Source organism: Vigna angularis, chromosome 4 (genome assembly GCF_016808095.1).
Source record: "Vigna angularis cultivar LongXiaoDou No.4 chromosome 4, ASM1680809v1, whole genome shotgun sequence".
Classification (NCBI taxonomy): domain Eukaryota; kingdom Viridiplantae; phylum Streptophyta; class Magnoliopsida; order Fabales; family Fabaceae; genus Vigna; species Vigna angularis.
Window position 1 is genome coordinate 28,607,738 of NC_068973.1, and position 14,696 is coordinate 28,622,433.

A 14,696-nucleotide genomic window follows, 5' to 3' on the forward strand; every position below is an offset into this window, starting at 1 on the left:
TTTTTCAGAGTTGCTGCACGTTCACCTACCTCGCTTCTAGCCGTGCATTTTCTATTACAATATTCACATGAAATATACAATCCAACTAAATTAAATTTTTTCTTCATACAGAATTTGGGTTTCATATGTTCAATTTTCCTCAAATAATGAACTTGTGCTTGTAATTTATAAGAAACTGCAATTAAATACATGCCTAGTAAAATGAAAAACAATATCTTTGAAGCAGTGTATCTGCACCATTTATTTAATCTAATAGTTACTGGAATGCAAAATTGAATACCGAATTACAGAATCTGTAACATAAGTTTTTTTCTTATATCAAAGATTGTATAATCTCAAAATATAAATTTTTTATTTCAAGTTAAACACTACATTTTTTAGTTGACATGGAATATTTTAAAATATTCATTTTATATTTTAAATTATACATTCCAAAATATAATTTTTATTTTGTATTTTAGATTGTATAATTTAAGATTATTTTTTATTTTGTATTCTGAAATATACAATTTAGAATATAACATTTTTCTTTCAAATTATACATTCTAAAATATCTTTAAATTATGTATTCTGAACTCAAAATTAAATAAAAGAAGGTAAAATTAGAATTTTAAGTATATGTAGGTTCGGGAAAAAATTATGGAGGTGTAAGAAGAAGTTGCCCCAACCCAATTACAATGTTAGATAGTGGGCCTGAGATCCGTTGAGATGCTACAACAGTCATGTGTACGGTTACCGCGCGAAAGTTTAAGTGTCCTTCTTCTCACAAACGTTTCTTTGTTCTTTATACTCGGTTTGTCTGATTCACACGTTAATGTTAGTCGAATGCTTCTAAATAGGGCAAAAGAATCCCCACAAACCCTAACTTTATTCATTTCACTAACACACTCACTCCCTAAAGTTCCCAGCTTTATCTCACCAAGCACGCTCTAACGTAAGTTCACTGCAGTTATTCCAATTTACTTTTTTTAATATATTTTTTTTTTCATTTTCCTTTTGGTAAAACGAAAATTGAACCCAGGATGGAAGTCACTGTTTCTTTGTTCAGGTAGCTTACTTTCATATAGTTTTACTATAATACGTGAAGAAAATAGAGGTATTTGCTTTGGTTCATGTCTGTGGTTCGTTTACTAGTATGACTCGATACTAGCATGAACATGAGATGTGTAAAACAAAAAAACAAAAAATGAACTACGAAAAAGTGAAATTGGATTGGAACCCGATTTTTTTTAAAGGAAAATTATGGTTTAACTAGAGAGAAAAGCATTTGATTTGTTTTTGTTCTTGTGTTTTTGGAAGCGCGCTTTGTAGGTTTTAGAAGTTGCATTTTCTCTCTCTTTCTGAGCATGCTATAAAAGGATTTTTCAATTTCTAATTATTATATTTTTTGGATTTTATCATGTTAAAAATTACGAACGCAGGGTTTCTGAGACAGGCATGTAGGTATTCTTTAACGAAAATATTGCAAAACCCTTTTGATGGAGGTTGTTAGAGAGAGACTGAAAGAAGATAAAGAAATGTCAAACCTCAATGTTGTCAGCAGTAACATGTCAGAAAGTTGTAGGTGTGATGAATTGGTAGAGAGAAGCAAGAAAGATGAAATGAGGTGTGCCGAGTTAGAATTTAAGCTTAAGAAGAAAGATGAGCATTGTGAAGCACTTGAGGCTAAACTCAGGGCACTTGAAGGTGAGGTGGAAGTTTTGAGGGTGTCTAGTGAAGGGCGTAAGGAGAAAAAAGTTGGCAATGTAAAAGATGGAGAAGTGAACACGGTTATTGATTTGACAGATGATAGTGAGATTGAACAACTATTGATTGAAAACAGTGTTTTGGAATGTGAGAAGAAAAAGTATAAGAGTGAGGCTGAGGTCTGGAAAGACAGGTACTGGAAACTGGAATCATGGGCCTCACAGTTGAAGCCGGAAAGTGGCTGTTATTACCATGAAGAAAATGGAAAGAAGGAGGAAAGTGGTGTGATTAGGACTGGTGGTAGTTCGCATCTAGAACCAATTATGGATTCTAGAGTGCTAAGTGTTGGGAGAGTTAAAAGGAAAATGACATTTGAGATTGAAGAGAGACCCAGCAAAATGATGGCTCTATCTGCACCCTTTGTTGCAAAATCTGCTTCTGTTTTTGCAACTGATATCCTTGACAGTGATGATGAACCCAATATTCCCCAACACCCTTTCCTAGATAGTGAGGGTAGCGGAGATATTTTTGTAACATCGTGTTTTCCTGGAGAAAATGAGAAGATTTCTAGCAGTTATGCCAAAAACAATGAGGAAGATAGGAATTCTGGTGAAGATTTACCTTTTGTGGTAACACCTAAGAGGAAACGAAATTGTAATGTTGTCTCAAGTGAGTCAGAAAATGACAATGATGATGTGCCGATTAGTAAATTAAAGAGGATGCATATTCAGGAAGTAAGACCTGATGAAGTCAGATGTGACACAAATAACTTTGTAGCTGCTTCTGCTTCAGCAGTCGACAAGGTTATCGGGACTGTAACACCTAGGCAGCGTATAATGCCACTCAGAAAATTGGCCAAAAAAAGTCAAGAAGGTAGAACAGCGTATACATCTAGTAGGGCCAAACATCAACAATGTAATCTGAAAAATGCTGCTGCTGATGATGATGAGTCACAAGAGGATTTGTCTGACTGTGAAGATGAATGCATGAGTGATTTTATTGTTGACGATTTTGATGAGTTGTCTTCTGGTGATGCATCAAGCAAATCACAAGATGCATCTGATGGGGATGTGAACTCTGATTCCTGTAACTCACAAGATGTACCAGATAATCACACGAGTGATACAAGAGATGTATCTGATGAGGACATAGACTTCAGTAAGATATTATCACAAATTCAGAGGAAGAAAGATCACATGGAGTGGGAATTTGAGGCTGATATGCTTGCAGATTTTGGCAAAGATTCTGAATTGTGTATGAAGGCTGTGTGTGCTCTCTATCAACAGCAAACTTCTGAGGAACAGATGAGCAGGGGAACATTGTATACTAACCAGCGAGGATTCAGCAAGTTTGATGCTAACAGGTAGAGGCACAAATAATAACTTTGGCTATGCTGCACTTATTTAACGTGGTATGGTTCCTAAAGGTTCATCCTTTTTCTACGCATGCTAGAGACATCTACAACATAAAAATATTATGTTTGTTTTAGAGTAGGAGTGGAACGGGGTGAATTGATGGAGGATCTTATGTCTCTTAGTTGGAACTCTGTTTTGGAGGGAATTGGCGGTTGAGAAGATAAGATTCTCTATAACAAGAGATTCACATAACCCGAATAACCGCCAACCAGTCCAAGTTTAAAATTCTCCTCAGGTCTTAAAGACTGGACAACACAATTTTAAATACTCTAGTCATAGATTACCATTAGATCTTCATTGGAGATTTTCTGAGTCCGGGAGCACAACTAAAAACTATTATTTTTTAAATAATAAAATGAAAAGAGGTTTAGAATTTAGTTAAAAATTAATTACGTTCTATTGGGACTTGTTTTGAAAATTGCATTGACACACCAAAAACTAAGAACTTGCCACAAAGAAGGCTATTTCAAGTGTGACAAAAACTCAGTTTTTTAGGGTGAGGTCGTTACTTCAGAGTGATTGTTGGTGACGTGGAGAGCTGCAAATAAAAAAAAATCTTAGAGGTTTGTTTACGTTAAAATGTAACGCATCTTAATTTGTATGAGAGTAATATTTCAAGAGAGAATATGTTTGGTGTAATTTAAGAAGCTTTCAATAGAGGAGATTGAAATTTAACCTTTTTATGAATTCAGCATCATAACAGGGTTAAGCCATTTCTTTGAATTGATCTGATAGTAACTGATATTAATGAGAGAAACAATATTGCTTAATGAACACAAAATATGTAGGAAAAGAGAGTGCATCAGAAGGCATACGCAGACTCTGCCCTCCCTCTGCTTTGCAATCTCATCTCAAAGTCAAATAATATATCTGTAGGGAGAAAAAACTAGCAATTTTAGTTAGTGAGCTCAAAGTCAATTTTATATCAGTATCTTTCTCGTGTTTTCTTGCTTTTACAGAGGGAGCACTTTGGCCGAGTACCTCACTCATGGAGATCCTCGTGGTGGTTTGAAGAAGTCTCTCAAGGAATTGCAAGAACATGACCCCAAAGCAGTTGAACTATGCAGAACCTTTGCCATTCGCTACTCAAAGCAGCTATACCATATCTACATAAACAAAGAGAACCCTTTCTTTCCTTAATTACGTTTCAGTCTTAGGTTGAAACAAACACCAACTAGATTATATAATTATGTTTCAATTTAAATATTATGGTGCCTATATGTGTATGCATATGCTGTCCACTGTTACTCTTTTAATTAGTTATAATCGTATTTTTAGTAATTATGGCATTTTTTATTTTCTCTCGATATGAAATCCTACTTTGTCTTCTCTGTTTATTTTAAGGAATTAAGGGCAATAATTTGGTACGCGTAGCAAATAAATGGAACTGCCAACTTTGTGACACCGCTATCTTATTTAAAGGAGAAAACGCAAAAACCAGCTAAACTACTTTGATTTGTTGTTTAAAATTATGAAAATATAGTCCATGCACTCAGAATATATTTTTTTGTCATTTATTAACAATTATAATAAATGATAAAATTATTAAATTTGATAGTAATTATTTTGAAATCCATATTCTAACTAGTTAATATGGCCAATCTTTTTACATTTTCCAATACTTACCAAATCAGTGAAAGGGATTGTTTTAAGGTAAACCAAAGTTATATTAAGTAAATGAGTTGGTTTGGCGAAAGGATGTTAGTAACAATATTGAACGAAAGAAAAGGAAAAGTGAAAATAGTAGGAGTTATCCTGAAAGTGCGGTGCACCCTTCATTGGAGATCTGAAAAGAGGTGGTGAGATTGAAGCATTGGCATTATAAAAGGGAGCTGATAGGGGTTTTGAATCTCACCACCCCAACATCTTTCTTACACAAGCTTAGCTACTTAGCCTTCTCTCTCCTTTCTTTCTCTCTTAAGTTTGAGAGATCAAGAGAAAGGAAGGAGAGAGAGAGAGAGAGAGAGAGAGAAAAAAGGAAATCAATAAGAAGAAAGACATATTAGCTGTAAAGAGAAACATGGCCGTTTCCAGTGCTTCATTCAGGGTGGTTACCTTCCTTATCCTCATCATTGCAGCTCTGATGACTGTGGCTTCTTCACAAGTCACTGCTCCAGCTCCTGCCCCAACAAGCGATGGTATTTCTCTCTATTCTTCTTTCATTGCTTTTTCTATCAACAAATTTCAATACTTAAATAGCTAATTTCTTCTGAAGATTTTTAAAGGGGCACATGCATATAGGTAATAAATTGTTCGTATTTTGCAGGCACCACAATTGACCAAGCAGTTGCATATGTTCTAATGCTTTTGGCCTTGGTGCTGACCTATATCATGCATTGAGCCATCAATGGGCTACTGCTTTATTTTTAAATTGATGGATGGTCATTTGGCAAAGAGAGACAGAGGCATTGGAGGACTGGGGAGGGTTAAATTTTATTCCAATTCGGATCTTATTGTAATATCTTAAGAATTCAATCAGTATCTCCTATTTCTTACTTCTTTCTATCTTAAGTAAAATGTGGATTGCGTAGGAGATCAAAATTGGTTTTAATCCAAAAAGATAATAACAGCATTACATACGCTTTAAGGTTACAGGATAATTTTTTTATATAATATTTTTTAAAATTATATATATATATATATATATATATATATATATATATATATATATATATATATATATATATATTTTATAATTTAAAATTATTTTTTTAATGTTTATTTTTATTTTTTTAATGCTTTCTTCTATTTTTGAAACTGGGAAAATTATATATATCAACTAAAAGATCAATCACATAATTAATAAAATTAATTTTATAATAAATGATAAAGAAAACGTAATAAATATTTCATGTTATTCTTACAAATTCTAAAAAAATTAAAATAACTTACTCATTATTTTTAATGATTTAACATATTTTAATTCTTTTTATCTTAAAACATATTGATTCTAATTATTATAATATATAAATCATTACGAATATTATTATTATCATAATTTTTATCGCCAAAATTCATTCACATTTAATCATTGAAAAAAATCACGGATTTGGAATGTAAAAATAATTTTATATTATTAATGCATCACCGTTAAACATTTTTTATACACAAAACAACTTTTCAAAAATATAATAAAACAATCTATCTTAAGTACAAAATTAAATAAATACTAAATTTATTATTTGTATAATATAAGAAGATATCTTATCTAAGAATAAGTTCTTTTATTTTTGTTATTTTTCTTCTTCTTCGTTGTTCCTTATGATCCTTATTATTCTTTGTAAATTGTTTTTACTCAAATTCTTTCTATTTTAAATTTTGACTCTACAAGTATTTCCAAGTTTTTATAGTTTTATTAGACAAAAACATGTTATTATTTTAACTAATTAGTTCTGGCATTTGTGTCAAGCTTTATTTTGGTAATGTTTTATTAGGTTTTGGTGTATTTTTAACTTTTTTTTAGTATTGTTTAAGATCAAACAATAAAATGAGAAACTATTTTGAATTAAAAATAAATTTAATTTTGATTCACTGAGACAAAAAAAGGGCTATAAAGTCATCAATGCAATGAAGTCAATGTAAAAGATGACACATGACATTTTTTATAAAATAAAATGACAACTTTTGACGTCGATCCCTCTACTAAAAAAACATTTATTGGTTATTTGACGTTAGCCCCTTTATCCAACATCCAAAAATATCGGTCCTTCACTTATCTAACGTCTAAATGGTTTTAAAACATTAAAAAATCTAGCATGAAGACCATTTCTCTACACTGTTTCTTCGCGCTTTATCTTCCTAAGCGAAATCAGCATTTGCTAGGACGCAAGACGATGCCCAAAGTTGAGTTTTGCTTCATTTTACTCAAATGCATATTCCTATGTTGACTCAATTGTGATTTTTAGTTCATTTTAACCAACTGTTTTCATGCATGGAGTGCGTTTTGAACATTTTTGAGTCGTGAGGAGTTATCCATTTCCCATCATCAGCGACTTCTCCTCCTCCACTGTCCAATGTCGGTTTTGAAAACATATCCTCCAATTTTGCGAACCAAAGCTTGGATACACAGTTAGTTTGACTTATAGCTTGCATTTCATTTTGGTTCCCATTATTTTATTTATCTTGATCAAATTGTTTTAGTAATTTGAGAAAAAAAAATTGAAGAAGTTTTTTTAAGTGTTTAGTATTAAATATTTAGTTTTTATCTTAGTTTTAATATGAATATTTAATTTTATTAGTTTTATATTAGTACGTGAGTTTTAATTAATATTATTATATATAGGGTGTTAATTATTAAATTTAATTGTTAGTTTTTATTGTTATCTAATTGATTTTAAATTTATTAGATGTGGAAGGTTTATATAATTTAGATTTATTAGATGTGTTCGAAACTTGATTTGATATTGTTTAAAGGTCATTGTGCATGGTAAGGGTCATTAACAATTAATAATCATCATTCTAAGACAATGCATAGTTGTATGATTTTGTTCCTTGTATAAGAAGATAAAAAATGATTTGAAATTCATGTTACAAACGTGAGTGTTATTTTTTTTCATATCATTTACTTAATTATATTAATACTAACCTATGTTTCGAATTTAACTAGAGTTGTGGATAAGCCCAGAGAACAACAAATTCAAGTATATATCCACAAGTTGGAACTCATTCATAAATTATTAATTTCTACATGTAATTTATGACATTGATTTGTGATTATTTTTTTTGTCATGTTTAATGTAAGAAGCTAAAAGACTCATGAGAATATGGCTATTATGTCATGTTGGATAAAAGTGGACATTGTGATATTTTTATAATAAATAAGAAAACTTGTTATACTCGATCTAATTATAACCACTATAGAAAGTGAACATAGTGGTATGTTTGTAATAAATAAGAAAATTTTTTATACAAGTTCTAATCATAACTGGTATAAGATATAATTTCTTATAGGGTGTTCCCGTGTTCTCATACTCATATAGAGAATAAGGTTTAGATGGTGAAAGTCGAAGGATGTTATCAAAATCTTGTGAGATCATGTGATACGAATATATTATGATTGTGAGAATTTTATTAATATGATCACTCGTAAATAGAAGTGTCATATTCAATAAGGTATGGTTACATTGAGTTTGAATCCAAAGAGTGAAGTTATCTTGATTCTACTAAACTCTCATATTCATATAGAGAATGTGGTTTAGGTGGTGAAAGTTGAAAGAGGTTCTCAGTTTGCAGAATCAATATTAAATAATACCGTGACTTAAAGGATGGAAAAGAATTAACCTTGTCATAGTGGTTTGGGATAAGAATGATGAGTTTTGTATAAGGATAATGTTGTTGTTGATGTTAAATTTAATGTGGAAAAAATTCATGACAAGTGCATGGCTAGAATCAGTATTTAACTAGATCATGTTAAAGTTTTAATAGATGATTACAATTGTATGAATGATATGATGTGATTTATTGACGGATAAAACTCAATTATCCTAAATAATAGTGTTTTGTTGCTCACATGCAATGATTGTATCTATATATGTTCAAATTGTATACGAAAATAGAGAATCAGACAAATGTCTTTGTAGAAGATACTATAGATGATGGTGATGAACATATGTAAAACTTCAAATATGATTATGAGAAATTAAAATATATGTATACTTTACAAAAATTATAATTTTTTTAAGGATTGAATATACATTATTTTTTTGTATTAATCAAAGAATCAAATTAGAAGTCGTTACAAAAAGTATTGTAGACTCTAACAACTTGAAATAATTTATTTTCTGTATATTTAGCTGTGATTTTGATTGAATTTAAAGGTGTTAGGCTTTCAAAATTTTGTTTGAAATTAATGTTATAATATTTGTGTTGCATGATCTAATTTATTAAAAACAATGTTAAATTTCCAAGAATGTGGTTTGTAAAATAATGTGCATTCCACTGCTTTTGCTGGATTTTACATAATTCTCTCAATAGATGATAGTTTTCCTAATGAATGTAAATTCAAGAATAATGAATTTACTTTTACTAAAAAAAAAGTGTTATTGGTTCGTAACTTCCACACTTTAGTATAAGAGAAGTTAAAAAATAAAAAATTGACTAATATATGTCTTTAAATAAAAAAATGGACTAACTTTAGCAAGTAAAAAATAACAAGTTACTAATGTAAACAAGTTAGGGAAACCGATATGTTACTAGAATTGTAAAGTGTGTTAAGACATGTTTGTGATATGATTATCATGGAGTTTGATGAAAGGATTTAACTTAAGTTTGAAATACAGAAAACTACAAAAATAAGTGTGGAGAAAATCACAAATTTATCGATTTAACAAGAGAAAAGATTAAAGACAAAATCACGCTTTTAACAAAAAAATAATTTTGATTTATATACTTGATTAAAGTTTGTAAATTAGGTTCGGGTTAACATTGTAATAAATCTAAGTTTGCATTAAAATTAAGTTTGCACACTTGTTTGTACAAAAACTAAGTTTTCAAGCAAAATTGTAATATTAAAGATATTTTTTTTAAAGACAATCACACACATCATAAAACTGAGTTTTCAAATTTAACACATGTTATTCTTAAACCACAAATATTCTTTTATACAAAGAAAATGTTTTCGAATAAAAACATGTAGAACATGTAAGACACTTTACAAAGGTCTATGCATTTTGAATTCGACATTTTTACTTAAACGAAATTATAAATGCAATATGTGAATCAATCACCACTTGATTTATCAATTACTTTACAAACTAAAATTGAGTGCTTTGGTAGTCATGGTTAAAATGTAAAGAGTTATCATATTGCATTTTATTTATAGAAGTAATTTTTTTCCTTATGCATGACGGGCCTATATGTTTCTCTGAAATAGTATTCCAGTCAATTCTTCAAGCACCCTATAAAAAGGATATTCCAAAGTGTATTTTTTACATTTTATTATAGTAAAGAAGAAAACTATGCTAAGATTTGATTTTTCACATTTGGAGATTTTTGAGAGGAACAAAAAAGTTTCAATCAGTTCATATTGAACTTAAATCAATTTTTTCTTCTAAGTAGAATCTCAACTGAAACAAAACTTCTGCTTGTCAAAATCAATTTACAAGGATAAAAAAAAAACTCAAAAAACCTAAGAGTTTGTCCTATGCCGATCATTTTCCTATTGAATTGTGTTCCAAAATGTTAATATTGCTGAATCTCCAAAACTTTGGATAAAAAAATGGTTTTGCAGCAAGAAAGTTGGGAAAATAAGAAGGATCCAATCATGATGATGTGTTGTAGTGATGAAGACCAAACTTGACAACTTCGTAAAACGAAATCACTAATCCAACAGAAGGCCCTAATCGACAAACTCGTGGACCAAAACCTGCAAACAATCCTTTCAAGCCTCCATCTCTGAAAATTTTGTTTAAATTAAACATATCAGTACGTTATAATTTATATCAAATTCAAACAATGTTCTCAACGCTTGGAATCCAAACTATGGCATACCTCCACACATCCATTAATGTTTGTCTCGTCGTCATTTTCAATGCCTTCATATGATCCTTCTACAATTTTATTTTGAAAATATTACATAAGAATAAAATCAACTTATCAAACATATATATGAAACGTTATCTCATTAATACAAATAGTTGTTTAAGAAAATAGAGCACAAACGAGGTAAACAAACCTCTATCTGTCTTCGAGTCTTTGCAACATCTAAAGGACATGTAACTCCAGCTGCTAAAGTTCCAGCAACAAAGCCAGCTCCGAAATTTGCTCCAAGAACACTAAACACATTAGCCTCATCGTGTCTAACAAAACTAAGAAGTTTCCTTCTAGTCTGCAATGCAAGAGTAATTGGCATTACAAAACAAAGCTAAAGAATAACAGATGATTCATGAAAGAAACTCACTGGTTCAAGTGTGGACCAACAAATGGCAGAGAAGGGTACATCACGAGCAAGTTGAGCTCCCATGCCAGTCCACAAAAGACGATAACCTCTCACTGTCATCATTATCTAATAATTCTCTTAGCATTTTACCTTATTAATTTTTATATTTTTATAGCCTTGTTATCTTTAAGAAAAAATATATTTTAACATAGATTTTTTTGATAATATTTTGATATGGTACATTACATGTGTTATTTTTCTACTAACATGTGTGATGTCTTAAAATCTTGTCAACATCATTGTGTAACTTTGATGAGAGTTTGCCGAGAAAACTTAAGGACTTACAATTACTTTGTGGATTATTTGTGCTTTTGACATGCGACATAACACCAAGCAGGGTCTGAAACACTCCAGGAGGCTTTTTATCAATTTCAGTCACTTTAAATGCCTACATCCAAAATCAATAAATGAAAACCCCATAATTCTCCAAACAAAAACAACGAGAACATATATAACTTGAAGTTCAACATAATAAGCATTATGCATAAGAAAAGATTCGAGAGTCTAAAATAAAACTTATAGAACACTATTAACTTTTTAAAAAATTAAAATATATAATAGAGCATACAAAATGAATTAAATGATGAAACATTTGTTACAATAGAATAATACACAATTTTAGTCCATGTTTGGATTTTTAAAAATATGAAACGTGACATGGTAGAAAGGACTGCAACACAATACAATGAAAGGGACAAGAACATAATAAAACAAAGACATGATTGTATTATTTAGATATTTTATAATAAATTGGAACCAAAATTCCTATTCCATCTTTTGAATGACAATGGAATGACATTAATCGTAAAGTTATTAAAAAGATTTGGCAGAACAAGACAGATTGGATAGTGAAAGCACGTACTGGCCTTCTCAATAGGCCAACCACAACTAAGAAAGTTGAAGGTTGAATGATCACGAAAAAAATTGACAAGCACAAAACAATTATTATTACTAAAACCATAATTTTTTATTAAATTGTAGAGATAATTAAATAACATGAAATCGGTTCCTTTAGGTTTTATATATCCTAATTTTTCAATCCAAACAACATTGAAATAAGTTGTCACTCTAGTCCACTAACTTTTCATCGATCCAAACATTGTAAGACTGTGCATTAGGCCTCCAAATAAACAAATAAATAAATAATTAGACACAATGAAAATTTAGGATAAATGTCATTAGAAATTGGAATTGGGCAATGATAAATCATGACAACATTGACTCAGCATAATGACATTGAAATACATAAAAAGTAAATTCTGCATTATTGACATGTATACCTTCTCACAGACAAATATAGCAGTAACTGTGACTCAAACAAACACTTGACGAATATAAAAACTCAAAAAAGCCACAACCATCCCACATTGGGTGCCAAAATATATGTTGTAAATACCTGCATACGAGTTCTAGCAAGTTCAATAGGATAGCAAGTTGCACAAGCTAGAGAGCGCGCCAATGAACCAGCCGCTAATGGTACATAAGGAACTGTAGTTGGAGCATTTTTTTCTGTGAAATCCTCCAACCAATTGCGTAATATATCATAGCAAGGAAGGTAAATTCCTACCTGATTTGAGCACACAAAAGTTGTCAGTCATTTTCTTTGTATTAACACATCAATAAATCTCCGTTGATTGAAAATGTAAACCTACGTACAGTTGGTACTGCAAGAGCCAGGCCAGCATTTGTGCCTCTCCACAGCTTAGCAACTCCCTCCTGCAATACCAAATTGGCATTGAATAATATGTATCTATATTTTTAAAAATAAATATGGAGTGAACATAACATAAATGAAAACTTCAAGCACACAAGTTCTCAATACACGCATATGATGATGACTTCAACCCATGAAATAAACCACCAACCTGATGTATAATTTTGTAGATGACATCCAATGTTCCTTTGTAGCGAAAGCACTCAGGAGGACAGATGGACACTGTTCCTTGGATTCCAGCCCGGTGGCATGATGGAGAACACCTTAAATCAGCAAACATCTAAGAATAACATTGATGATACCAAATTAATTCTACAAGTCTATTGAGGAAAATGTTATATACATTTTTTATTTTAGCGAGTAAACAACTGAGTTGGATTCAAAACCAAGAAAAATCATTCAACCAGACAACCTCTAAAGAAAATGAAGCATTGCAGTAGTTTGTTTTGTAGATAGACATAACAGCAAAAATTTATGTTCCTTGCGTACCATATTTGGGCCAAAACAAGCCATTCTACTGGTCATATTACTGAGTGGATGAGAATATGGAACCCCTGCTGCTTGTGCTTGCAACCTTGTCTGATACATGGGAAAAACAAATCATAGTACACCAATAATTGGAAGTAATGAAACTTAAACACTACTGTATATCATCAATCATCTGATAGCACCTACAATTTTTCTTTGCTCTCTTCCTATTATATTATATAATTTACCCTATTTTCCCGTTTCTTGGTGTCCATGAATGATTTCCGAATAATTAATCCGAACACACGAAAAGAAAGAAAAAGAAATCATAAAGCTATAAGACACCAGGAAAAACCACCTTACGAAATGACACGTACAAGGTATCGACACAAACCGAACATAACTAAACAATTTTGAAGACTATCAAAACTACAATTCATCAAGGGTTACGAAGAAGAAATGATAGAGAAAAAACTATGCAGGAGAGATTTCGTTTTGTAACAATAAAATTGAAAAGCACCTTGGCAACATCGAGAGGATTGGCAATGATGACTGAAAAGAAGGCGGCGCCTGCAGCAGAGAATGTTCGTTCTGTGATTCCCAAATTTTGAGTTTTGAATGCTTTTTGCGATGGAGGAAGAGAAGAACGTTCCCTCAAATTTGTATCCTCATTGTTCATTTCAATTGCAGTTCGCTCGATTTTCTCCGAAGCCATCCCGACAAATTTTGGATTCGCTTTGAATCCTTATTCTACTACTTTTTTTTTCTCTTTATGATTCAATGGTAAATGATGACTCAAATGGCTATGTATTTTTTTATTAATAGTAATTAGTGAAATTATGCACTCCAAAAATAAACATTGTTTTGTGTGCTATTTTAGTTGGAAGAAAATCAACGTAAAAATATTAAAAAGTTGTTGAATATAGAGCAGAAGAGTGAGAGGGGCTTACGTGAAGGGCCTATATACTTGTTGAAAAGCTTGGATACGTCCTTTTATAGACAGAATAAACCCTAGAAAATGGATGTGCTATGTAAATATTAAAACTGTCTCCACCTTTAGGTTTTGGAGTGTTGTGTTGCCGTGCAACTAACCACAACCAGTACAGTCTGCAATACATTCTTAAACTTCTCCACTGCATCAAGGTGTAACTTTAGGTCTGAATTGTTTTAGGTCTGTACATATTAGGAAGGAGGTGTTTATTTTGCATTTTGAAATTTGTGAATTTGGAAATATTTATTTCCATATTCATTATAAAATAATACAAAATGTTATACATTTAATTTTTGGAAATTATATATATATATATATATATATATATATATATTTATGTTTACACAAATTTTATTTCCATGTTAAGGAATAAAAATAATACATTTTCAAGAAAATGTAAAAACTTGTTTTTTTATCCATATGTAACTTTGATTTTATTTTACTTGTATTTTATAAATTTAAAAAGTAGTTCTGAAAATATAAAAA

The 14,696-nt window shown here is 30.8% G+C and overlaps 2 protein-coding genes across 3 annotated transcripts; one reads left to right on the top strand and one right to left on the bottom strand.

The window, feature by feature from the left end:
• Window positions 1-777: 777 nt before the first annotated feature.
• On the top strand, window positions 778-4,383 carry LOC108330802 (uncharacterized). 2 transcript variants are annotated; one of them, XM_017565358.2, is made up of 3 exons: window positions 778-934; window positions 1,422-3,049; window positions 4,061-4,383. In XM_017565358.2, the coding sequence occupies exons 2-3, from the start codon at window positions 1,479-1,481 to the stop codon at window positions 4,239-4,241; spliced, it is 1,752 nt and encodes a 583-aa protein (XP_017420847.1). In that variant the 5' UTR covers window positions 778-934; window positions 1,422-1,478; the 3' UTR covers window positions 4,242-4,383. The 2 variants fall into 2 exon arrangements, with proteins under 2 accessions (XP_017420847.1, XP_017420848.1); XM_017565359.2 differs by having other exon boundaries at window positions 1,436-3,049.
• A 5,684-nt stretch (window positions 4,384-10,067) lies between these two features.
• On the bottom strand, window positions 10,068-14,069 carry LOC108331310 (mitochondrial carrier protein MTM1). The gene is made up of 10 exons (XM_017565965.2): window positions 13,740-14,069; window positions 13,241-13,330; window positions 12,903-13,031; window positions 12,694-12,753; window positions 12,434-12,604; window positions 11,323-11,425; window positions 10,999-11,090; window positions 10,774-10,926; window positions 10,590-10,648; window positions 10,068-10,493 (listed from the first exon to the last, which is right to left on the bottom strand). The coding sequence occupies exons 1-10, from the start codon at window positions 13,932-13,934 to the stop codon at window positions 10,361-10,363; spliced, it is 1,185 nt and encodes a 394-aa protein (XP_017421454.1). The 5' UTR covers window positions 13,935-14,069; the 3' UTR covers window positions 10,068-10,360.
• Between the last annotated feature and the right edge of the window lie 627 nt (window positions 14,070-14,696).